Source organism: Lygodium microphyllum, chromosome 15, assembly GCF_053477565.2.
Source record: "Lygodium microphyllum isolate KBCC chromosome 15, Lygodium_microphyllum_v1.1.10, whole genome shotgun sequence".
In the NCBI taxonomy this organism is placed as follows: Eukaryota; Viridiplantae; Streptophyta; class Polypodiopsida; order Schizaeales; family Lygodiaceae; genus Lygodium; species Lygodium microphyllum.
In genome coordinates this window covers 44341411-44368921 of record NC_141149.1, presented here as the reverse complement: position 1 = coordinate 44368921, position 27511 = coordinate 44341411, and the positions used below count along the sequence as shown (strand labels likewise).

Here is a 27511-nt window from a genome sequence, read left to right as displayed (position 1 = left end):
CTCTCTTTGGATGAGTTTATAGGATAGTTGGCCGAGATAATACATACTTCAGCAGCCTATGCTTTCCCACACACTATACCGTTAGATAAGACTCTACGAGGTAATACTCCACAGAATGGCAAGTACGATGATGAGTGTAGAGAGACAAAAGCACGTTTTCAGTGAGAGGTGGCACTTGGCATATGTATACACAAGCATGCTCGGACACTCTTCAGGTGATTGGTACACCAAAAGAAGCGCGAATACCTGAGCAAACTAGAATCAAAAATGCATTTCATGTTCTTGGGACAGGACAGCAAGAGAGCATGGAAAAGGATGCATGAAAGCCAGCTACCTATACAGATTACTAGATCAGATGATTGGCATGAATATACTTGCACACTTTATGATGTTTTTGGCCAAGAGCCTACGCCACTCCCCTCAATCTCAAGACCAGTAAATTGCAGATTTTTCATAGGAAAAAAAGTGAGGAATGCCATATGGAAACTAAAAAATGGGAAAGTCCAAGATCATGATGGTTTAGTAGCAAAACACTTCACACATGCTTGTGATATCTTGGCACTAGTGTTGGCTCACATCTTTAATAGGAAAATCTATGGGGGATTTCCAACTAGTTGGTCAGACCATACTATTGTGCCGCTCTTTAAGAGTGGAGACCCCATACTACTTAGTAACTATCGAACTATCATGATTGCACACATGCTTGCCAAAATATATGGCTCTGTTTTGGAACAAGCATTGAGTAAATGGGCCAAGATGCATGGCCTTTAGGAGGGGATATAGAACTCTAGATCATATCTTTACATTGAGGGCAATCATTGAAGAAGGCAAGGCATTCAAGAAAAAGATCTACTGCTGTTTTGTGGACTTTCTCAAGGCCTTTGACACAGCGCCACGTGCTAGGCTCATGAGAAGAATCCAAGACATTGATGTGCCTATAGAGATACAATGGAGTATCTATGTCTTGTATGAGACAGTGATAGGCAAAGTATGTACACTTAAGGGCATCTCAGATACATTCAATAGCACCATTGGGGTGAAACAAGGCTGCCCACTTTCATTGACACTATTTGGGCCGTACATAGATGAAATTTCAGAATATGTGGACATAACTAAAGGGGCTGGAGCTAGCCTAGGTGGAGTATTGATACCATTATTGCTTTATGCAGAGGATATTGTACTTATATCTGACTCACTTGAGGGACTAAATAGACATTTGGATGCATTATCAGCTTTTTGCAGAGATAGAGACCTTAAGGTGAACCTTGGGAAAACTAAATCTATGGTATTGAACACTTCAGTTGCTTGGGTGACGAGAGCTGAGCACCAATTTACTTTCGATGGAGAGCTAGTGGAGATGGTCAGGTAGTATGTTTATTTGGGGGTCACATTGAAGGGACCGTAGTTCTCTTGGAGAGAGACATTAGAGGATGGTTTGGAAAAAGCATATATAGCCTTAGGTGCATTGGATAGGCAATGTGCTCACATACAATTTCATGAATTATGCACCAAATCGTGGCTTTTTGACACCCTAGTTACACCCACATTCCTATATGGGGTAGCTATTTGGAGTCCAAGTCTCTTTCACACGAGGAGACAGCCTTTGGGAGACTAGGATGGACTAGAGAAGGAATACTATGATGGGTGGGAGCATATGGAAAGACCATTTATTAGATGGTTCAAGGTAAGTATTACGTTTATTATCTGATGAACAACTCTGTTTCAGGAAAACAAGCTCAAGAGCCCTCTATCTCTCCCCCCGACCACGCTTAGGAAGTTCTCGCAGTGCCATCCCGTCGTGACTCCCTCCACCAGCTGTTATTACTTGGTGAGTTCTACTATTTTAGTATTACTCACTTACTTCCTAAGCTCCCCTTAACCCTGTACAGGTGCCCAAAGCCCTCGGACGGTCATCCCTTACGCTTGTCTCCCCATAAGTTACATTTATTAATGTAATACCACTGGTCATGATGATCTCACGTATGATACGAGTGAAGAGCTCAACCCCACATGAGATTATCAGAGCTAAGTTGGGAGCATCACCCATGGTGGTTGAGGCCTTGGTCTAGGTAGTGACTTTCATACATAGACTATGGGAGCTTCCCCAGGATAGACACCCATGGCTAGCCCTGGCCTCTTCTAGATAGCTAGTAGTAGATGGTGTTAGACATTATTGGTAAGCTTAGGTGAGTACATGGATGAGTTTACATGGGCTGCCGATTGACAAACTACCCCCCTTTGACTATAGCTTGGATTGCTCTGCATTTGAGGTAAGCTGAACCATGTGATCAGAGCAGAAATATTGAGGCTAGATACAGAGAAGACTTGGATCCCCGACCCCCCTTCCCCCGTGGCACGAGGATGGCACACTACTAAACCCACTTCGTTTAGCTATTTGAGGATGGTTCCATCACCTAACCCACTTACATGGATACACAACTACCTCATGGATTGCACATAGTTATTAGTCAGATCCACACCTCATCCCACCACCTGAGGATTGAGATAGGCAGATAGGAGGGCATATAGACAAAGAAACACATATGCCCATCATGCGATAGAGAGCGAGAGATAGAGAAACACTACATTTACCGATGCACGGTATATCATGCGATAGAGAGCGAGAGATAGAGGAACACTACATTTACCAATGCACGGTATATTATGATATACGAGGCAAATACCATTGTTTGATTTGAGAGGGGTTTGGATCCTCGAGATGAATCATGCAGTTTGAGGATTAGAGATGCTTGGGTTTCTTCCTCTTGGAGCTCTAGAGGCATAGCACAGCTATTCTATAGAGTAGGCGACCTCCACAGCTCGATTCACATAGATAGAGAGCGGTCACTGACTTTTTCACAGCTACGCGATTGAGTATTGCACATACCACTACTACTGCCACAGCCTACAAGAGCACATCATCATTGGACCTCATCTTCTGTAGGTGTCCCTTTGGATAGAGTAGTGGCACCTAGCCGGTCTAGGCGCCCACGTCCAGCGGGATAAAGGCTCAATCAATGAGATGTATCTTCTTAGTGCCACAGCCATGTCGAGACACCTCAGCCATGCAAAGATACATCTTCTTAGAGGATAGACATCTCATTGATTGAGAGTTTCCTTTTTTTACTTTTACTTTTACATCACCGACATATTTTCTTTTTATAGGACACTATTTCACTTTTCAGTCTTATTGGCATATTTTCTACCAAGGATACAATACATTAGACCATATATTCACGCTGAGGGCCTTGATTGAGGAGAGACGATCACGAAGGCAAAAAATCTATTTTTGTTTCGTGGATTTTTGCAAAGCTTTTGATTCGATACCACGTGCAAGTCTCATGCAAAGGTTGCGAACCATTGGTGTTCCAAAGGATATATAGTGGTGTATTTATACATTGTATGAGATAGTGACAGGTAGAGTACAAGTGCTTGGAGGCACAACAGACTCAGTATCTAGCACGGTTTGTGTAAAGCAAGGTTTTCCGATCTCTCCTCTGCTATTTGGATTGTTCATTGACGAGATTTCAGATTACATACAAAGATGGGGTGGTATGGGAGCTAACTTGGTTGGGGTATTGATACCAATTTTTTTATATGCAGATGATATTGTGCTCATCGCAAATTCACCTAAGGGGCTATAGCGACATCTAGATGCATTGCATGTGTTTTGTGAGGAGAAAGGCGTCAAGGTTAATCTTGGAAAGACTAAAATTATGGTCTTTAATATCTCGACAGCTTGGGTGACACGCTCAGAGCATCACTTTATGTATGATGGTTAGTCTATGGAAATGGTTAGAGAATATGTATACCTTGGGGTCACTTTCAAAGGGTCACAATTTTCATGGAAGGAGACCTCATAGGCTAGGCTTGCCTTGGCATATGTAGCTTTGGGCACTCTAGAGCGACAGTATGCACACATAGTTCTAGGAGCCTCGTACTAAATTGTGACTCTTTGACACTTTAGTTATGCCCACACTACTCTATGGAGCAACCATTTGGGGCCCAAGCCTTTATCATACTAGACGGGTGCCTCTCATGGATTGTAATGGACCTCAAGCATAGCATTATGATAGCTGGGAACATATGGAGAGACCACTGGTCATGATGATAGTATGTATGATAAGGGCGACAAATCATCTGAACAGCATTGGGTGCAACACCCATGGTAGTGGAGGCACTATTCCAGGCAATCACTTTCCTCTAGAGGATATGGCAGCTCCCTAAATATCGATATCCTAGGCTAGCTCTGGAGTCTTCAAGATAGCTTGCAACAGAGGGAGATAGACAGTGTTGGTATGCACATATGAGCGTATGGCTAAACTTGCATGGCATGAATATAGATAGATTGCCACCATTCGATTACAGCCTTGATTGTCCCACTTTGAGTCTCAGTTGTTTAGAGTTGAATAGAGTGATCGAAGCAAACATCACTAAAGTGGAGACAGAAGGGACTTGGTCTAGGCCCCCTTTCCCATTAGGCACGAAGATGGCACAATGCCAGTGTCACTTCTTGCAGCTTTCCCATGATGGTTTCATAGTGAGGCCAAGATATATGGATGCTCAACTTTTTCACAGGCTTCGAGTTGTTATTGGACAGGTTTGCACCTCATCACATCAACTGATGATTGAGACAGGTCGATGGAGCCATGTTGCAACAAATGAAAGGATCATAGTTGTCAGGTACCAAAGGTACGATACAGTATGGTACGATAACATACGGTACTAAATTGTACCTCAAGATTTTATAAGGTATGGTACGATATTAGTATTAAAAAAATTTATTATTTTGGACTAAAGATAATAGAATAGATATTTCAAGTCTAAATAGCAATGCTATTAGAGTATATAAGATGAATACTTGAGGGTAACATGCCAAAACCTAATGCTGCATGTGCAAGTGTGGGCTTGAGAGAGGTTGAGAGAAATTGTTTGAATTTCAAATAACCTAATCTCATGGGAGAATCATATTAATATAAGGAGCATTTAGCTCATTCCAAAGTGCAATTCGAATGGGAAAAGATGTATCCATTAAGTTGGTACCTTATGGTACTAATATGTAAGGTACGGTACCTAAAGTATGGTATAGTATGAAACCTTTTGTACGTGGTACTAGTGCAACTATACCTAACTGAGCCCGAACGAAAGTCCCCACTCTAACTAAAAGGCAACTTGATAAAGTTGCAATAACTAAGGATGGTCTGCCAAGTCATCCTCTTCCATCCACTTTGCATCTATTGGTGAAACAATGTTGAAGCTTCATGGTAGGATGTGCCAGCTTTGTGGATGGGAGCCAAAGATAGAGGAACACTACATTTGTAAATGCATTGTATTATGATATTTGAGGTTGCTACCATGCCTCTTTAAGGAGGGCTTTGGACCATTGAGACGGGTGATGGACTATGAGGACCAAAGATGTCTGGGCCTTTTCTTATTGGAGCTCCAACAGCACAAAGTAGCATTGTTATGGAATCAGAGGCAACCCCAACCACATCCACTTCTCTAGAGAGCAGTTACAGACTTTTTCAGTATAGCTGACCCCCCAGCCATTGCCACCTAGATACTACATCTCCTACTGACAGATGCCATCAAGGGACATCATCAAGTGGCATCATAGTAGGCAGAGCTACACCATTATGTAGAGCGTGATGCCTTAGGGTACTTGCTCGACAATGTAGGCATGCTCATATGCAACACATTCGCGTCACGATTGCTTGTTATAGACAAAGATTACCATGATGACTGATTTGGAGGTAGCTTGCAAAGTCTTGGTGGATTCCATAAACTGAGAAGGAGACGGTGAAAACCATTGTAAAGACCAATGAGATTGTGAGGATTGTTGTGAAGATCACCAAGATAAGGAGGATCGTCGCAAAGACCATCGTGATTGAGAGGATCAACAGGAAGACTGATGTGAGCGTGATGTAGACTATGAGCGGCTTCCCTATTGTTCCCATCTATTCGTGTTTTCCTGCCCCTCTTCTCTTCTGAAATGTGTGTTCCTTGTCCTTCTCATGGCACCCTGAGTGGAAGTGTCCACCCTTCCCAATCTTTCCCCTAATTAGAAGGACGAGGAACAAACATTTCAGAAGAGGATGTGCCTGAAAAAACTACCTGCACATCGTGTCCCCCTTCCGCGCCCAGAAGGCATCCTCAACACCTTTGAACTATGGGATTTTGTTAGCCCCTCATCCCCCACCTCTTGTGGAACCCCATTCAGTGGTTTCCACACAGATTCAACAGTCTCTCAGACAGGCTCAATTCTCATACTCATTCCTTTCTTTTCTTGAATCCAGAAGCTTTGGGGTGTAGATGCATTGCAGAACGATACTTGGAAAAACATGGAAAACTGTGCAAGAGGGAGATGTAGGGCTAAGTCAGTTCTATTTGGCTTCATATTATGTAGGTGAAATTAGGAAGACAGTAAGATTGATAGACATACGGGAGTCTTGGGTGGCTAATACCTCAAGTCTCTAACTTTGTCTTAAAACTTATGTAAGTTTAGGAGGACTTGTTTTGAATTCTGAAAGTTGAGGCTTTCTTAGGTTGCAAATTGCACAAAGGGACTGTGTGTGGGGTTACTAAGTATAGCAGTATAGTCTTAAAGTGTGTCTATCACTTCTGCAGAAGCATGAGATGTCATGCATATCTTGTTAGGCTACTAGACCTTTTGAGAGAATGTTGACAGACATCCTTGTCAGTTCATCTCAGTCAGGCTAGGGCCCATCACATGCAATCATGGTCTGCGGGAAAGGAATAAAGTCTGCGTTATTAATAATAAAATTTGCATATTTTACCTGATTTGAAATTGTTACTGCTCGGTCCATGATTTTCGTTACCTTTTTCTTTAACACCTGGAAATTTCACCATGTATGCAGAAAAAGCCTGAATATATCTCAGGGAGACACCATAACATAAGCAGAACAATCAGAGCACAACGTGATGATTGTATCAGGAGGACTGTCTATGTTTCTGACATTGATCAGCAGGTCAGAGCATGATATCTTAAAGTTTATGTTTCAAGCAATGACAGTAATGATAGCCAACACCAGGTTATATTTTTAAAAGCCATCAAAATCAAACTTGTATTGCTATATGGATGGTTCAGGTAACAGAGGAGCAGCTGGCAGCTCTTTTCATCACTTGCGGTCAGGTCTCTCTCTCTCTCTCTCTCTCTCTCTCTCTCTCTCTCTCTCTCTCTCTGTGTGTGTGTGTGTGTGTGCTGTCCTTGTATGGCTGAAGTAAACTTGTACTGCTCTTGCAGGTGGTTGATTGTCGTATCTGTGGAGATCCAAATTCGGTCTTGAGATTTGCATTTGTGGAGTTTACAGATGAAGGTGAGAGCTCATACTTTCTGGACTATAGCACCAGAGATTGCTAAACTATGGCTGTCAAGATGCCACTCATTTTTCATGAATTGATGAACAGTGAGTGCAAGAACAGCATTGAACCTTTCTGGAACCATGTTGGGCTATTATCCTGTTCGAATATTACCTTCAAAAACTGCAATCATTCCTGTAAATCCAACTTTACTCCCAAGGGTAGGGACCTGATATCTGTATCAATGCATAATTCTTTGTACTTATTAATGACTATTGTTGATGATTTGGCAACTGTGTCACAGTCTGAAAATGAGCGAGAAATGTGTGTACGTACAATTTACTGCACAAACATTGATAAGAAGGTGAAATATTTATTTCAGTTCTACTAGTTTAGCACTGATAGTACCAATAGTCTGCAAAAAGCTCATGCTTGTAAATGGTAATCACGTGCTAAGTACTGATGTATGCACTCAGGTGACGCAGGCTGATGTGAAGCTCTTCTTTGAATCCTTATGTGGTGAGGTAGAGTTCATAGTTCTTTTATTGCTTGCTTTTGGTTTAGTAATTGCTATCAGGAAGTGGAACAACATAATCCTTATTGCTATCAGGAAGTGGATCGATATAATCCTTATTGCTACAGGGAAATGGATCAATGTATTCCAGGGTAATGATGTTACTCTTGATTACAGGTTTTGCGTTTAAGATTGCTGGGGGACTACCAACATTCAACCCGGATTGCATTTGTGGAGTTTGCAATGGTGATTTGAAGTATTCTTATCCTTTTTTTAATCATTCACAAATAGGACCTAACTTCCATTATTGGCTGTGCCACTGCTGTGCTGGTGCACTATTGTTTTAGCAGGTTGAGTCCTCTGTCTTATTAGTTTAAGCAACCAAAGTCAAACTATGATGGTTTATGTAGGATGGATGTAGTAAGGTGTCCTAAGTGTAGAGTTGAAGATTTTTCAATTGAGAAACAGAAAGGTGTATTACCAACCAGCAAATGAGATTAATGGGGCTCATGTTCAGCATCTTTCGATCAAAACATCTGGGTTTTGGGAAAGCCACCAGCCATTCTGCCAATGGATGTTGTGCCATGTAGCTGAAATGTCACAAATATTTTCCCTCTCGCTAACTTACTCTGGACACTTCCCCCATCTTCAATTCTGTTACATGCTCTTGAGTGTTTTGATGCCCTACTGGTGCCCATCAGTGTTACTTGCCAGTGTTCAGCTGTTAAGGCAACACAAAGGCATTGAGGGAATATGGATGGAGCTCTTATTGATTCATGAGTTCTTCCACACACATGCAATCTCCTCTGTCACACTTAGGATTCCCCCTCTCTTGTTCTCTATTGAAGCAGGCAAGCAAACTCTTCTCTATCTCAAGCAACCAATAAGCAAGCCTACCTAGAATGAGAAAATTAAGATTGCCAATTCCATGGTTTCAACCATTGTAGTTCTAATGGTTGAAGGTGGATCCAGTACTCCCATGCAAGCATAGCCTCCAACGGCTTCCACTCCAAGCTCCTCAAGCTCTAATGCTCCAATGCCTCCAATGCTTCAAGCCTCCATCTCCCATGGGCAAGAAGATAAAAGAAGAGATTGAGGAGAGAAGCTCCTCCTTCCTCATGCTCAAGCACTCAAGCTCACTCCCTCACACACTCTTACTCTCTCAATAGTTATGAAAGAAGAGAAAAGGAAAGAAGAGGAAACTTTGCATTTGGTGCACATAAGAATGAGCTCTTCTATTCATTCCATGTACATAGGGTCTCATTTTGGTGGCCACCCTTAAACCCTAATGCTAAAGGGAATGACACAATTCTACGAGGAGGATTATTTTATCATGATATGTGAGAAGACAAAAAAGGCTAAGGCAATTGAAGGCTGAAGAGTGCTGAAGTTGGAGATGGATACAATTCTAGTGTGACCTAGGTAGCACCAAACTCCATTAGTGTTTCTTGGTAGTGGAAAGTCCACAATGACCATGGTTTTTAAAATATCTATGGTCATCCCATCCCTAGAAACTATGTGTCCTAAGATGCATCTATGCTTAACCCAAAATTGGCACCTCAAGGGATTTAAAGAGAGTCCTATGGTCATTCCATTCTTGGAATCTACATGTCCTAGCATCTATGTTTTTTCTAGCCATATGGCTATCTACCCCTACAAACCAATGTCTTTTGCAAGTCCTTTGCAACTTTTGCTAGCCCCATGGTCATTGGCCATTGAGAAACCTTAACCTCAAATTAGTTCAGCAAGCAAGTACGCACTTCTGTTTTGCTCTCACATTGTCTACTATCTACTGTTCACTCTCTCGTTTCTCTCTCCTCCATAGTTGGTCCTATTTTCTTCGTTTCGTATTAGAGCCAAGTTCTCTTGCCACCACTAGCTTCATGTGTGCAGAAGCTCTTACAGTTTCAGCCGCTTGAGGAGGAAGTGTTTTTAAGTCCGCCAATTTGTGACTGTCATTCTACCTTGTCTACTAGGCTACCATAGCCAGTCTACCTATTAGCCCTTACTACCAATCAGTAGGCTGCTCCAATTCTGTTCGTGAAGGAGAAAGACGTGTTGTTTCGAATGTGTGTGGATTATCAAGGACTCAACAAGATAACAATCAATAATCGATACCCTTTGATGTTGATACGAGAGCTCTTGGAATGCCTTGGAAAAGACAAAATCTTCACAAAGATTAATATATGAGGGGCTTACCCTGAAGACTTCTCTAATCTGTATAAGATTGTAAGCCGAGAAGACCTTTCAGACCCTGAAGACTGTTTTTACCACTACCCCAATTCTAGTCCACCTAGATTCTACCAAGCCATTTTTCTTGGAGACCGATGCATCAAACTATGCCTTAGGAGCCATCTTTTCCTAGCATGGAGATGATGGTTATATGCATTTAGTGGCATTCCACTCAAGGAAGTTCTCCCCTCTAAAGATAAACTATGAGATCCATGGCAAAGAACTCCTTGCCATTATAGATGCCTTTGATACTTGTTGTCATCATCTAAAGGGTGCAGCCCATAAAGTTATTGTCTATAGAGATCACAAAAATCTAGAATACTTTATGACAACCTGCATCCTCAATTGAAGACAATTCCGCTGGAGTAACTTCTTATCTAGGTTTGACTTTGTCATCACCTATCACCCGGGATGCCAACAATGCCAATTAGATGCTTTATCAAGAAGATCCTACCTGGCACCTAAGAAGGGAGAAGAAGCTTTTGATCAACAACGAGCAATACTACTCAAGCCAGAGCACCTCTAGCTAGTAGCCATCTCTAGTTGTCACCAAGACGACCCTACCTTGATTCAGTTAATCGATGAAGCCTTGTCGCATGATGATTTAGCCAACAATGTCAAGAGAAAAAATCAAGAGAGGAAAGGAAATGAAGTTTGTGAGTTTTAGGAAACTAATGGATTGTTATACTATAAGGATTTACTTTACATTCCTCCAAAAAAGTGAGACTCTAGGTACTCCAACAACGCCATGACACCCTAGCAGCAGGACACTTTGGAGTTAATAAGACCTTAGAGCTTATTTAGAGCTTATTTCAAGAGATTTTTGGTGGCCCTAGATATGGAAAGAAGTTAAGGAATATATAAAATCATGTGATACTTGCAACAAGGCCAAGGTACCTCGTCACAAACCACATGGCCTCCTGCAACCCTTGCCCATTACAGTGTGACCCTGGTCTTTTCTATCCATGGATTTCATAACATATCTTCCCAAATCAGACAAATATGACTCTATTCTTGTTGTGGTAGATAGGTTCACAAAAATGGCACATTTCATGTCTACCACCAAGACCATCACAGGTGGAGCTATTGCTAGACTCTTCCTCAAATACATTTTAAGATTACATGGACTCCTAGATGACATCATCAACGATCGGGGTCCCCAATTCATATCTAGTTTTTAGAAGAGCCTTTGCAACCTCTTGGGAGTCCAACTTAAGTTATCCACAGCCAATCATCCATAGATTGATGGTAAAACAAAATGAGTAAATCAATTCTTGGAACAATATCTTTGCTGCACCATCAACTACCATTAGAATGATTGGTTTGAGCTCTTGCCCTTTGCAAAGTTTGCTTATAATAATAGTATCCATGCATCTACCAAACAAACTCCTTACTTTGCAAACTATCGCTAGTATCCAAGGGTGGATGTATATCTCTCCAATCAAGTAAAAAATCCTATTGCCTGAGACAAAGCTCAACACCTAGCAGATATACACTAAGAACTCAAGCAACAAATCCAGAAGGCTCAGAATCAGTAAAAGCACTATGTGAACCAACATCATCTCCAACGTCCAACATACAAAGTCCGTGATAAAGTATGGTTACTCAAGCATAATCTCCAGACAACAAGGCCCTCCACCAAGCTAGACCACCAAAGATTTGGGCCCTTCACTATTGTAGCCCAGATCAACCCTGTTGCTTACCAACTCCAACTCCCCAGCACCATGAAGATCCACCTAGTCTTCCATGTTTCCTTGTTTGAGCCATATCATAGCTCACCACTAAGGGGAGAGAGATCTAATCCCCCACCACTTGCCCAAATTAAAGATCATGAAGAATTTGAGGTCAAAAATGTCTTAGACTCAAGGATCTTCCGAGGTCGATTGGAATACCATGTTTACTGAAAAGGATATGACATCAATGAGCTTGGGAACCTACATAATATGTCCAAAGAGCACCTCTCAAAGTTAAAGAATTTCACAAAAGGAATCCAACAAAACTTGGATCAAACCACCAAGCTGCTCCTTGTGGAACTCATCGGTAGAGGACGGGGTGATGTCGCGAACATGCCATGATCAAGTGTATGGATTAATTCTTGCTCGTGCCATATGAACCCACACCCCATGCGAACGCACCCTTTACAGGACATCCTCGAGCCAACCATGCGAATCCACCCTTGCTATATCATTATAGAACCTTCTAGAAGATAGAGCATGTCATTGCCTACATCATCGATAATGTCATTATGAAACATTCTAGAAGATCTTTAGTTGTCCTCCAACACTTATAAAGGAGAGACTCACTGTAGAGCTCCTCAGTCTTACCAATGCCAGTCTTGGGAGCTCAAGGACCTCCAAGTAAGTAACTTCGAGTTCCAGTTCTAGTTCTTGTCTAGTCATGATATCTAGTCTTGTCTTGTCTTCCATTGGACTCCTGTTGTCTTGTCACCTTGTAATTTCATAGTATGAGATCTTGTCTAGTACTGTCTTGTATCTTGTTTATCCCTGTCGAGGGAGATCTTGTAATTTTGATATCTTGTATTCATAGCTACGGTCCCAGGTTGTGGGATTCTTCATATCCTATTGAGTCCTATTGTCTATGCCTACGGTCCTGACTTGTGGGATTTTTCATATCTTGTTAAGTTATCATTGTACCTTGTGTCCCTATGCGGAATTATCTTGTAATCAGAAATCTTGTAACAAATCTCGCATCTAATCTAGTCTCTCGAGCACAGTCCAGTGCTCCCATAACAACGGCCATCTTTAACATGTACACATGAACAAGGATAGAATCCTGTAGGCTCATAAAGAGAAAGGAATGGACTTGAGAGTCTAGCTTATTTCAAAGGGCTATACGATCCATAGATGAACTAATAATAAGATCCTCCATGGGCTGAGGAATAGGGGTGGTCACAAAAGCCCAAAGATCAAATGTATCAAGAGTACAATTCACTTTGCAAGACCAAAGGGAGTAATTAGATCCACCCCAACTATCTTCTTTGGGCAGAGAAGGCAGAATGGAAACTTGATAAAAAGGTGCCATCATGGGCATTCTAGGACTAGAAGGAAGGGCCCTATGGGAGACCTAAAGAGAGGGTGGAGGAGATGGCTCCTTTGAGCTTTACAAACTATCAAGTGGCGATTCTTGTGTAGAATGGGATTTTGATCTCCGACCTTTGTGATGATCACGATGCCTATTAGAGAGAGTATGAATAGACTCCTCATCTGAGTCATCAAGGCCTTGGAACTGGTGATAATCCATATCTCTAGACCTGCAAACACAATAAATCTGTTGTATTTTGTTGTAGAAGAATCCAAATGGAGAAAATAATCATCTACACCTTTAATGGCTTAATGACAGCGGTTCTATCAGAAAAAGAGTTTGGGATGCCTTACGGATGAAGCACTCCAATGGGAATCTTAGAATAGCCAATATCATAAAACAGATTGAGGAATATGCCAATGATTGGATTCCTGTCTTGTTGGAAACGACTGTTGATTTTGAGTCATATGTCGGGAATCAAACTAAATTTGTTTCACAAGCAGCCTAGTATTCAAAATCTATTGATTGTCAGAAAAGATCAGTTGTAGATGTCTTGCCTTGTCGAAAGCACTTGTAGAATGTAGAAAGTCTATGTTTTCTGAAGCAAACAGCAGGCTGAAAATTTGTGTTTTCAGCTCTAGGGTGGTCTTCTCCGTAGGAAACCTTTGTGTGCTCACTTAGGTGATGATACCATGTGGGAGTGTGCAATGGAAGAGGAACACGAACAGGGAGAGAAAAGAAGAGAAATCCTGTAGGAATGGAAGAGAAATCTGCACTATATGCAGAAAGAAAGCTGAATACAATGGAATAATCATTCCCTGCATGTAGCCCAAAGCATCAGTGAGGGCACCAAATCAGGCCAAAGATGATGGCAGCACTAGAGAGATAGAGATAGAGATGGAGATGGAGATGGAGACGGAGTGTGCAACCTGCAGCAAAGAGAAGATGATCTGTCCCAACTAGTGGGGGGGCTATAAATCCCCCAAATCTAGCCAACTGCCCAAAATGGGCTAAAAATATTCTATTGGTCAGATAAAAAACTGGCCAACCAGTCATCTAGCGGTGCAAAAGTGCTGACATGGCACTCTAGGGCTGATCACTGATGTCTGCAGCTGGCAGCCTTTTCCAGAGGAAGAAGAAACGGCTGTCTACTTAGTGTGAACACACCCAACATTGAGTGAGGGAAAAAATGCACACAGAACTGAATGGAAAACACGGTTAGAACTCCAATGTCTCCATCAGACTGTAACGGAGCTAATCACCATGTACTCTTTTTGTTGGCCCTTGGGTGCTTGGAGGTTCACTTCTTTCAGCATATTGAGGTCTATCATGCAGTCCCTTGTGTTCCTACTCCTCCAGTTCCTCCTTCAAACTTATCATTCTCACGGTCATCATCACCATCAACTCAATATAACATTCTGCTTTCGTCATCCCAGTTGCCCTCCCCTGAGTCTCCATTTGTAATGCTCATTCCCCCTCCTCTAGATCCTCATGGCTTTGATTACATATCGGCTTGCCTTTCAGCTATAGCTGGTGACTTGTCCATGCATTGGTGATGCACTCATCAAGGGTACATTCTTTATGTTTAACTATATAGGAATACATTGAACCAATAACTTCAAAACGCATGTGCAGCGTAGTGGTGGTATCTGAAGCTTGTGCAGCAGGGGTGTTGGGATCAAATCCCTCTGCCTGCAGTGTTTTTTGAATGCAACGCCCAAAAAGGGGGGATTTTTACCAATGACCGGTTGGGATCAGCCTCTATGTCACCTAGGAGGCCGATAATTATTATCACCCTTATCATCTTCAGGCTCTATTGGCTGCACATCTGATTCTGAGTGCTCTTCCACCAGAGCTTTTCCTTGCCTCTGGCTGTGCTTGGCTTTCTTCATCAGCTTATGTACATATGTTTGCACATATTTCTGGGATCTTTCCTCCAACTTTTTGTGGAGGGCACACAATCCATCTGTATTAAGGAAGATGCCTGAAGATATGTCATCCTGCAACTCCTAAAGAGTGAAGTGCAGGATGGACCTTCCTAGGGTCCATCATATTGGGCTAGCTATTTCTACGCATCCTCCAGCTGGAAGTGTTTCACCTGGTCAGGCTGTCTAATGTGCCCAGTTTGCATAGTCACCTGCTTTGTTGAAGTTCAACTCCAAGTTTGGTGAGTTGTTACTATGTTTGACCGGTAGTGTACTTCAGGGACTATTTTAAACAGACTGCTGGTCGTTTGGCATCACCACAGCATCTCAATTTGTTCGCTGCAGTCCAGACCTGAAGCTTAAATTCTAATGGAGGGTTGCTGCTGTCTGCTTCAATTTGATACATTGCAATGTGGATTCCAGCATACATTGATATCTCCTCACACAAAAAGATGAAGCCACTTCTTACTTGCAGCATGCCATCTCAGTTTCAAGGTGCAGTTCATGAAGCTAACATTAGAAGCTCAGTGTGGAAGATGCAGATGACCTATTCAGCTTCTATGTGTAACAGCTGGGCAGCGCATGGGTCCAGCATGGCTGGTCACACAGTCCATTGGAGCAATTGCATGGCAAGTATGGCTGGACAGGACAAGCAGGCATCTTGGCATGATAGTGGGCTGGTAATTGAGCCTTGAGAGCATGGTGTACAGATGAGTTGATCATAGGTTGGTGGCACATAAGTCTTCTCCTATGGGATACAGTTATTATTACATTGTGGATGACTCTTCATGAATAGGCTCTTTGCTGCAGGGAAGCTTATTATTATGTTATTATTACATATTCTTCATGCTTAGGCTCTTTGCTGCATGGAAGTTTATTATTATGTTGTGGATGACATGCTGAAGATATTCGATGATTTCAGAATCCTCTCAGCAGGAGATCAGTTATTTCAGCTACTGCATCATTCTAGCTGATATTAAAATTGACTTTTAAAAGGTTTCGAAAGTTGATTGGCCTGCACCTATGGTGTGCATGAGTTTCAAGGATTCTTGGGCCTTAGATATCTTATGTGGTGAGTCCAAATGGCCCATACACAGAGGACGAGTTGATCATAGCTGAAGAGGAAAGAGGTAAGGGGAAGACGGGTAGCAGGCTAGGATGTCATCTCAAAACTTGGATTCGATGTGGAGCAGCAACATGTTGCAGGCCCTGGTAGTTGACCTTGAGAAACAGCAGGCTGATTGACCGAATTTCGATTCTTGAATTGGAGAAATCTATGAGAACATTGGTGCAATGTAAGAAAACTCAATGCAGTAGAATATAGCAAATTTGTAAGCAAGTGACGAACTGAGAATACAGAGAATCAAAAACTTTGATTATTGTAGATGAGTACAATAGATAGTTGATCCTTTCTTGCCATGTGCTTTTGTTAGGAAGCTTGGATAGAGCAAAGGCTGTGTATACAAAAAAGCATAGCTATAGCTATAAAAACGAGCCACAAATTGATATGCTAAATGGAGCATTGCATGCATGCTTATTTGGAGCATATGACCGAAATTGACCATGGAATGTATATTTGGTAGGCCCATAAATTACACGTGGTATTTAGTGTAATGGCCCTTCAGGTTGGGAAAAGCGGGGGGGGGGGGGAGTCCCCCTGAGACCTTTTGAAACCGGTCTATGACTCACATAAAGCGGTAGTTCCTTCAATTAACACCTGGTCTTTGCACACGCACACATAAGCAGAGACCTCACTCCCTCGCTCAACATCAGATTGGCCCCGAAGACCAGCGCCCCTCTCGATATTTCTTTATCAATTAAAAGATGGAAATTTACAAAAAATGATAATGTTCCAAAAATACATAACCTGTGAATAGTTGGTTTTTATCTCTTTTGAGTAAATCCCAGCTGCATAAGAACAGTACCGCATATCCAGATCAACATCCCTTTTAGGAAAGCATTTTCTGTGACCAAAACTCAATGATTCCTATGCAAAATTGCAGTCTGCAGATCTCTGAATTCACTGTTCTTACTGTCCAACATGTCCAAAGTTCACTATTCTTACTATCCAGCACACTGTTCTTACTGTCCAGCATGTCCTGCATTTTCTGTGACCAATACTCAATGATTGATGTGCAGAATTTCAGAGAAAACACAGAATTGTACCTTTGATGGAATCAGCCCATTATGCGAAGCATTTCCTCTGAGAATAGAGAGAGAGTTGATTAGAGGGAGCAAGCTCTACCTCCATACTTGAGTCAGAGATGTAGAAGTACTTTCCATGGCTGATTTTCTTGCAGCAATCTTCCCTCAGCTCCTCAAAACTTCATTCTCCTATCTGCCCCTTATGCCTATTACGTTTTTTTAAAAAAATGCTCTCTCTCTCTCTCTCTCTCTTTTGGGAATTTGTGCCACATGGCATAAATGTAACAATTTTCCCGTTTAAACCTTCTGGTCTAAAATTCTCCATGATTGGTGCAAAATTTGACCTCGTCACAGACCAGAGATTTAATCCTCCTGCAAAAACGAAGATAATGACGCGAACAGATTCTGGGGTCCAAAAATAGTAACTCCCTAAATTTTAGGAATGGTGACCCCTGTATTCCTCAAGTTGTTCTGAGCAACTTTTATCATTGTGACCACATCAAAAAGTGTAATGTGGCTCAGTTATGGTGACTTTTATTCCGTGAGCATTCTCATATGTGCATCTTTTGTCTTGACCAGACTCATTGTCCTGCACCATCTCCAGTGGCTAAGCACACAGTTTCAAACCATTGGCATTCTATTCTTCAGTGCCCATTCAATAAGGAATTGGTCCTAAGGCTCAGACAAACCATTAGTCCAATTTGTCCCAATGGCTGCCTCTTCTGGCCATGCCAAGATCCCGGCTTATTCCAAGGGAACTCTAGGGGTAAGAAGCAACAACAACAAAAGAAAAGAAAAATAAAATATTTATATAAGTAAATAAGAAAAACAACTGTAAAAAGTATCACCACCTGGTGACACCCTTGCAAAGAAAGGCTCTACCCCTCTCCGCATCTCCCCCCAAGAAGGCTGGTAGTAAAAGCTGCACCGCGACAGGGCCTCTAAACAAGGACCTAGTGTAGTAATGACTCTACATGTGTCTATAGCCAGGTTGGCAATGTGACAACCCCAACAATGGTTTGTTTCTAGCTATTTGGCAATACTAGGCAACCATCTGGTGTTGAAACCAGGACCTACCAGGTGATTGTGTTACTCATAAATGCCTTCTCCTTATATGGGGGGCTCATAAAGATAAGAGTCAGCAATTACTTACGTAGTTGCATGAGAGATAGAGCATTGATCTTCAATATGCAGTGGCAATGGTAGTTTTCCATTTGATAGTAGAATCCAAATGTGTGTCTTGTTTTCAACTGTATTGTTTGAGAATTGCCTCTTTCATAACCTCCTAAGAGAAGTCATCAATTTTCAAATGACAATTTCTTCAAGAATCTCAAGATGGTGTTCTATACACTTTTATTATGGCTTTTGGAAGTGTATATCTACATTGGGCTTGTCTTTTTATATTTTCATTTTTTCATGTAAAAAAACATCAATATTTGGGGGTATGATTGTGAATTTATCTAACTTGCACTTACAAGTTTTTACTTTTTTACCATTAGGTCACTTTATTCATTAATTTTGCAGGAAAGACAATTACAAAGAACAAGGTTGTTCATTTTGTTTTGAACTTTAAGCTGCTTGTGCTTCAAGTCTATAGTGGGTTAAATTCTTCCTTGACACTATGTTAGTCCCTTCTAGAAGTTTCTTCTTTCTTCTATCTTTGTTCTTTCACCTAGTATCAAATAGTATAGACTTCCTCTCTTTTCTTGTAAATATGACTATTTGCAGGTATTGAAGTTGTAATTTTGAGTATGAAAAGGCTTTGTAAATGTAATTATGATGGAATACATCGCTAGAAGTCACCTTGTTAAGCTTGAAAGAATTGTGATCGGTTGGATAAGCTTTTCCTTGTACATTTTGCAGGCTCAAAGTGCTGTGGTAGCTTTAAACTGCAGTGGTGCTGTTTTGGGCTCACTTCCTATCAGGTATGTTTCTTTGAAGCCAGATTTAATCATTGCATTGACTCATGATTAGATGTAATTAGTTCCAAAATGTCAAGTCCATGTGCCAGTTGAGTTTGATTTCATTAATAGGGCTTGCTGTTAATCAAATTTTGGGCTCACAAAGCTTGTGCTTCTTGAGAAACCACACTCTCATTTTCTTTCAATGTAGAGAGACTTCATTCATGAAAATATGGTTAGGAACCAAAATAATTATTCTCACTCTAAATTTTGCTTTATATATGGGTTTGTCATACTATTGATGAATTATTATTTTATTTTATTTTTTGGCGGTGAAAGATGTGGCTAGTTATATTACTCAGAAAAAATTTGCCATGAAGTACATGTGCTTAGCAATCTACCTAGAGCTGTCACAAAATCAAGGAATAGTCATATGTACAGGCCTCTCAAGGTGGTTTGGGGGTATGAGGGATATGGGGGATAGAAGCCATGGAGGAGGAATATATTGCCACCTAGGGCTGCCTACTTGCATTGTGAAGAATAGGCCATGGCCACCCCAAGTGTGACTAAGAACTACTGTTAGAGCTCTTGATGGGCCCTGGACTAGCCTTGCATGTGGTCCCAACAACTGTGGAGTGAGCGGATGAGGCGCCCCTAAAACTTTTTGTAAAAGAGCATCAGGCTCCCTCTTGTGCAAATTGTAAAGGTAGATGGGCAGTAGGAAGGAAGCTAGGAAGATAGGAGGACAATGGGAAAAAGGACCCAGACCACGGCCGGCCATGTAAAAAAGGGGATAAGGGGATGATCGCCCAAAAGGGATTTAGGGTTTTGTATATAAAGTTAAAAAGTGAATGAGGAGCTTATTCTTTGGTGTGTGGTAAAGTAGACTTATCTTCTTATCTTCTTTTCTTCTTCTCTCCTTGCTTGTGTATGCTTGAGAGAGAGAGTGTGAGAGTGTGAGGGTGAGAGATCAATGAGAATAAGCTCTCCATCATCTCCTCTCTTCTTCTCTTCTCTTCTCTTCTTTTGTCTAGCGCGCGGATATGGAGGTTGGAGCTTGAAGGTGGAGGCTTAAGGCTGCTTAAGCTTGCATCATGAATCGTGGAGCTATCGGTGTGCTTAAGGGAGAAGGTAACTTGTTTGGGCATTAAGGTAAGCTCACTACACCTCAGTAGGATTGAAGGTGTGTCAGCTAGGTGAGAGATAGCCATAGGTGTTCGCTTGAAACGCTTGAACAATAAGTGGTCCGTGGGTCTTGGAAATTAAGCGTAAGCTCGCCTCTACACTGACTGTGTGTCCACCATCATGCACATTCATCAACAAGTCTCTACCAATGAAACTCATGGCGAGGTGGACAAGTGGTGCAACTTTTGACTAGCTACAAAAGCTTGATCTACAATATGCACAATGGACCTATTTTTTCAAGATTGTTCTTCTTGCAACAAAATAAAAACCAACTCATTGAATGACAAATCATTCGGATTGCCTTTCATCATCAAATTGAGAGTAGATGCAAGATTGATAAGAATCAAGAAGACCATTGAGAATTGTATGCAGAAGTGAACTGTTTGGAAAAATCTCATTTGTAGCAATCCACTACTTTTTAAGATATTTTATATTTTTCAAAAAACTGTCCATGGAATCACCTTCATCCATATATTCACTCTCTTATTTTCTTCTACAAGTAAGCAACATGTGCTTCATTTCTTTCTTGCTACGAGTGCAAGTATCTCCCAAGCATCTTTAGTTCTCCTATATGTGTAAATGTGTGAGATCATGATATGCTTAACAAACAATGCAATCAAGGTGTGAGCCTCTATATCTCTATCATTCCGACGAATTGACTCAGGAGTAGATGGTGTTGGTGCTCTAATATTAATTGGAGTAGAACCAAACCTTGCAACATCCTCAACGAAACTTGTTTCTGTTGTACTTGTAGCTTCCAAAGCACTATCAAGATATTTTTCCATTTCATACACAATGTGCCAAAGCTCCTTTTCAACCAATACATGATGCATCATATAAGTCTAGAGTGGATAGTTGGTTTCATCCAACCTATCCTCAATGGCCAACATATAAAATACATCATTGTTGCTAGGCATGGCCATTGACTATACTTGATATAAGAGTTGCTTGTATAGAGAAAACTAGGCACAAAATCAACTGTGATATGCAACACAACATAATCTGGACGGTAAGGGCTCTTTCTTGCAGAATTGCTTACTGTCGAAAGTTCTACACAAAAAGACGAAATAGCTTATGTAGTACTGGTGGCAGTAGTGCAAATGGATACCGAAATAAGCCCAAATTAAATATTTAACGATATTGGTTCCTATGGGCTTTTTTGCAATATTTATTGATCTGCAAATGCTTATCAAATCTCATCTCCAATTGGAGGAAATCAAGTGGAGGGTGTTGACTCTGCCCAAGAGGTCGAAGCTTGCTCTAATACAAATTGTAGATTGGCATTGCAAGAATGCACAAACACAGCTTCGAGAAGAAGAAGCTTGAGTGAGTACAACACAAAGTGTATTGAGTAGTATCATTAGATGAAAGAAAGAAAGATATATTAATGTCTACATAAGGCCAATGTGGCGTATGAGACAAAATCCAGAGTACATCCATGTCTAATATCATCTCATCAGTAAGCTAAAGATAACATTACAAATAAGTGGGTGGCCTATGAAATAATACTGAAAATAACTATATGATGGGACTATACTAGGATTGAACCATGTGTAGTGTTGTTTCATCGATAGAAAAGAAAAGGAAAGAAAAGGAGAACCAAATCTGATAGAGCCATGTACAATAGTGTGGTGGAGACTATGGGCTGTAGCTGATCTCAAGATCTGCACATGATCTCAGCTATGATGCGGTCCCTAGCTGCTTCACTGATATGCTTGGTGGTGAGTCTTCGGTGTCTTGTGATAATGTCTCTAATCCGAGAATATTTACAAGACTAAGTATGCCCTCAAGTGAATAGGCAATTTAAACATCATTAAAAGGAATTAAATTGTTAATGTCAGTGTACAATCATGTTGATCCGTCCTTTCAATGTCATTGGTTGCCTTGGCTTGAGTGTTGGTGGTTGAGATGGTTGAGATCAATTGGTCCGTCTTAGACATGATTTTATTATGTCTCTCCATTAGTTGGTTGTGTTGCTTAGCCCTAATAGCTTCTTGTCACCATAGAGTAGAATTCAATGCATTCATTTTGGGATGCCTAGAGTGAGAAAAGGGGATGGAGCTAAGTGTGTTCACACATCGCTAGCGAAATATGATAATACATGATGCTTCTAGTATCATTATCATGTATACAATGATATTACAAGTTAGCACTCAATGTTGTGGTATAGGACATGGTAGTGGTTCTTAGAGGTTTATATATTCTTGCCATTCTATATTTATTGCCCATGATATGAGAGAGTAGTTTATGTTTTAGGGGTGTGAGGCACATTTACTTGGGTGCTTGTATGGGCATTTGGGCAATTTACTTTGGGATAAACCATTGCCTAGGGTGTCATCTTGAGGCCTATATATACCTCCTCCACTCACCATGTCAGATTACATCCACTTAGAGAGAGGGGGACTGGAGATACTCCTGGTCATCACATACGCCATTACTTCTATTGTTTGTGTATGGTCCATGTCATATTCTTAAGTTTTCGGGAGTAGTGGTTTTTTTTTTTTTCTGCTTTCGTTGCTTATTCTCACATTGCCTTGATAGTTTTGCATTAAAAATACTTTTTAATCCAAAAAATTAAATTTCAATGCATTGGCCCAAATTTTGGCCCTTTTGTGCTGAAATTAATATTTAAATTAGAACTTTTGAAACCAGCCTTCCTTCTCGGATAGGGTGGTTTAACCTGATTAAGCACTTAATTACAACAATCAGCAAATGAACATAACTGAAATGCTCACTTTACCTTCATAAACTTGGACAGTGGACACCCTATTGATCCCAAAACTGGCGCCTCTTTTGATATTTCTTTAATTTCAATTGCTGATTGATAAATTACAAGCCGAGATTTCACGATCTCCTTGGCTGATTCAAAAGCCCCTTGCTGTTCCAATAATCAGCAAAGCATTCGGGCAAATTGCCCCTTGATTTTCACCTAGGACTTGCTCTAATGGAACCCCAACTAGTCAAATTCTGCCCCAAATTCACAATAGATGGGCTGGTATCTGAAATCCTCACAATTCCACGAAATTCGGGTGCTGATTTCAGTATACAATGACTTTGACTGATGGCATGGGTCCCAAGGTGCTAAACCCTAATTATTGCTGTAATTTAGGGTTTACAGTAGTAAACTCTCTATTGTCCACCAAATTTGGCTGTACTCTGCTACCAATGGTTGAGAATTGCTGAGAATGCTTGAGCATAGACTAGAGGAGATGAGAGAATGCTGTAGAAAAAGAGAAAATCAGCTGAAATGTATCTTTTGATTTGTAGCTCTGATGACAAATCTGATGGCACCAACAGCTTCAAAAGGGGGGTAAAACATGAGCTCAATTGGCGAGCCCTCCTCTTCTACCGCCGCCTCTCTTGAGGCGGAAGAGAAATCTTGCTGCCCCCGGTGCTGTCGTGGCGCGCGATCAATCGTCGTCGCCTTTCAAAGCCAAATCTGATCACTTCCTCTCTGTCTACCAAGCTCCGAACGGCTGCAATTCAGCTTCCACCACCCTCCAACAGCCTTCTCCCTAGTTGCATGGGAAAGTTTTGCCAAGTGGCGGCCTTCCTAATGCATTTTTAGCCATTAAATTATATCTTTAGAATTAATTAATTCTGAAAATTAATTTCAGCCCTTTTGACCTTGCCCAAAACTAAACATGCCCATCTGTAATGAAATTGGCTAGGCCATTTGCAACTTGGAGTGGTTTCCAACCTCTGTTGACCCTTAGACTAGTATTAATTAATTAATTAATGCTAGTCCCTAGGGTCATCACACTGACACTTAATGGCCAAACAATTGTCCTAGGGTCCAACCTGGCACCAATTGACCACCAAAACCTAGTTGGCATAACTTAACACAACTTTTGCTTTTAATACCCACCGCATCCTCGGGGTCCTTGGCCCGTTTCCATGAAATAACTGCCATGTGCATCACATGTGCTAAACAACATTGCACATTTGATTAATAACTTAATCAAATGTTACTAGCAAGATTAAAGCATCTCAAAATTTCACGTCCCTGTGACAACTTTGGTGCTAAGGTTCACAAAGTCCCAAATCATTTCAATGTGCATGTAAAAATGGCACATTAAATAATTAGTTAAATTTTGGGTTTTTACACTAAACCTTTGTACAACTCATACAATGCATCACATGGCAAAGAGCTAGGGATTATTTGCATCTTAATGCGAAACTTGGAAAAGCACACTTTTGTAACTTACCCCCATTTTGAAAAATTGCAAGCATTCTTGATTGCATCCAAGTGTGACCAAAGGGCATCCAAAATTGAAACACATTGAATGAAATGACACTTGCATCATTGGTCATTGTTTCCATCATTAACTCGTCTATACATGTTACCTTGCTCTAGTTAGCAATGTATTGAACATATAGAGAGACACATGGTAACTATCACATACAATACCACATATGATACTTAGTGCCACGGTAGACATCCATATATATTGGAGTCTTTAGATCACTCATCATAGAAGTCCGAAAGTAGTTATATTATCAACAAATAGTACCTTAGATGAACATATTGTATTTTCAAGCTACCTCTAGATTTTTGAGCCCATCTGTACTGAGGGAGTGGAGGTGCTACCCGCCACCCCCCTCCCCTTTTTCTAAGAGTCAGGCAATGCTCCAAATCTCTGTGCCTATGTTGAATCTAAGGGATCCTTGACCAAACTTGGCTCTAATTGACAAGCCCTTATCACCCTCTATCCACTTCACATTCATTGCAACATAGCTATGACACTTTACAAGATTGCAATGGGAAACTTTACCTCGTATCTTCATTTCCTTATGTAAGAAGATATGTTCCACAGGCAAGATCTTGTCTAGTTCTCACTTGTCTCCTCTTAAGTTTCTCGAAAGATTCATATAAAAGGAATTATGGATCTTCCAATGATTTGGTAGTGATAATCTGTAAGCTACTTCATTGATCTATTACAAAACCTTTTTAACATATAAGAGAATGAGTCACCCTTTGTAAGCTCTAATGCCACCACGATGACATTCAATTATTCTTTATGGCTGCCATACATTATGCTAAATTTTTTGTTTTTTTTTTTGCAAATAAAGTGTGGCTAATTATATTACTTCAAAAAAAAACCTGAATACAAAAAAATGCTCATGCTCAACAGACTAGCTGGAGTTGATGCAGAGTCACAGATATCTCAAGTATACAAGCCTCTCAAGGTGGTCTAGGGGGGATAGGGGCAAGAAGCTGTGGAGAGGGGGTGTATCGCCATCTAGGGCTGCCTGTCTGCATCATGAAGAACAAGTCTTAGCTGCCCTAGGTGTGCAAGAAGTGAAACGGAGCTCTTGATGAGCTCGAGACTCGCGCCCTGTACATGTTCCCACCAGGTGTAGAGGAAATGGATGATGAGAGTCCAGAGCTCATCCAAAGTTGCCTGTACTGAAAGGCTCTCCCTGCCAAAAACCTCCTGACAGCATGCCTTCCAATGCGCCATCCAGTAAGACTACCTATGATCTCCCATACCTCAGAGCGGTCTGTTGTGGGTTCCAGTACTTGGTGGTTGGGTAAAGCTTCCAAGCCGATCACTGCGCAAGACCCAGCCTCAATGATGAAGATCGTGTCTTGCATCCCGGCCTCATACAAAAGGTGACGGCCCTGGCTGATTGCTTGCCAGCAGAAAGCTCCCCATGAGATGCATCCAAGGTTGGTGCCAGATGGCAGAAAATGTGGCATGCTCCTCTCCACACAAGTTGTGCCGCCTCGCATGACCAAAGGCAGTGCTTTGGAGTTTCCAAAAGCTACTATGGGCAATTTTTACACCCTCCATCATGCTGCATCTGGGCTAGCCAACTCCCCACCGCCAGTCCTCCGTGTGCCAAAAGCCATAGAAAATACGATACCCTCCTCGGTCCCCAGCTATCCCATAGGCGGCACCAAAAAGTCCGATGGAAGGCATCCGTGATGCTATGCTCTGCCCAATATCTGCTACGCGAAGGTGCCCAGTCCATGTCCTCCTGCATTAATGCATGTCTACCAACCCTGACTGTGTACTCCAAGAACCTCAGTGGCCTCTTGGCAACTGCAGTGGCCGGCCATAGCCACTCTCTAGGGTCCCACCCCAGCTCATCAAGTGGCCTGCTCTCCCAAATCCATAGGTGCCACTCCCGGAACTCCTCCCAAAATACATAAAGGTCTAGATGCCAGGTCTTCTCCTGAAGACCGACTACATGAATCCTCCTCCAAGGAAGGACAATGATCTCCTCATCCTGCTCCCCTCTATCAAGGACCAAACATCCCCTCTCCTACATGGTGAAGAAAATCTCGTAGGAGGCGCCACCTACTTTACCTGTCACCTATAGGGAGATAACTGCCGGTGAAAATCTAGCGGCTCATACCTTGCTAGGCTCTACCGGCTCTTGGATTGGAGGGTCAAGCCACTCCTGAGGTATCGCTGCGTCAATCTCCCTTCTCTTCAGCTCCACTCCTCTTTGACACCCTGATGCCTACTGCAGCACCTCCTGGTCCACCATCTTGTACACCTCCCGCCATGTCTTGATAGTGCGAGCGGGGCTGGCCAGCCATCCCACTGGATGTGGGGGCGCTCGCCAATCTATATCTTGTCCCTATCTCTGACCTAGGGATTCCAGACCACCGAATGGCTGTCTATCTCCTCTTGGCATCTTGGAGGGCTCTAAATTAGGGCCTTATGGAGGCCCTACCACACACGAAGTAGGCTACAGAGGAAGGAGAATCTGGGGGGCGTGATCTGAGCCACCGTGAAGATTCATCTCAAGGATGGCCTCCAATCACCACCAAGCCTCGGCTTGCACTCCTGGAGACCGTCCTACAGTAGGACCTTCTAAGTCTACCCTCTTGGCATGATCCCGTGGACTACTAGCTTGCCCAACATGGCCAGGCTCTAGAACTTTGGGTCTACGATCCCAACCCTTCCCTTAAACCAATGTCAGATGACAGTTGCCCATGCCACCTTGGCCCTAGAATCCCTAGAACCATCTGAACCTATCCAGAGAAAATTCCGCACTAGGCCGCGAAGTTGAGCTACACAAGATGAGGAAAAACACCAGCACGAGGCGATGTACCATGCCGTCGCTAGGAGGACTTGGTTGACCACCAAGGCTCGACCTGCTAAGGAAAGGCGGGTATTACTCTAATAGGTCAGCTTCCGCCTGATAGAGTCGAGTACGGGAAGGAATTATTGGGCCGGAGTGATGTCGAGTCCCACTTGAAACCCTAGGTATCGAACGGTCTGCCCTAT

At 41.9% G+C, this 27511-nt stretch overlaps 1 protein-coding gene across 1 annotated transcript in view; it reads left to right on the top strand.

The window, feature by feature from the left end:
- The window catches only part of LOC148024470 (polyadenylate-binding protein-interacting protein 12-like), a 56443-nt gene that overhangs the window by 16829 nt on the left and 12103 nt on the right, over positions 1-27511 (top strand). The window contains exons 2-9 of the mRNA XM_087694101.1: positions 6879-6989; positions 7109-7153; positions 7265-7337; positions 7429-7541; positions 7625-7684; positions 7797-7844; positions 8012-8080; positions 19042-19103. Coding sequence (XP_087550227.1) covers positions 6879-6989; positions 7109-7153; positions 7265-7337; positions 7429-7541; positions 7625-7684; positions 7797-7844; positions 8012-8080; positions 19042-19103 — 581 coding nt within the window. The remainder of the gene's footprint in view (positions 1-6878; positions 6990-7108; positions 7154-7264; positions 7338-7428; positions 7542-7624; positions 7685-7796; positions 7845-8011; positions 8081-19041; positions 19104-27511) is intronic.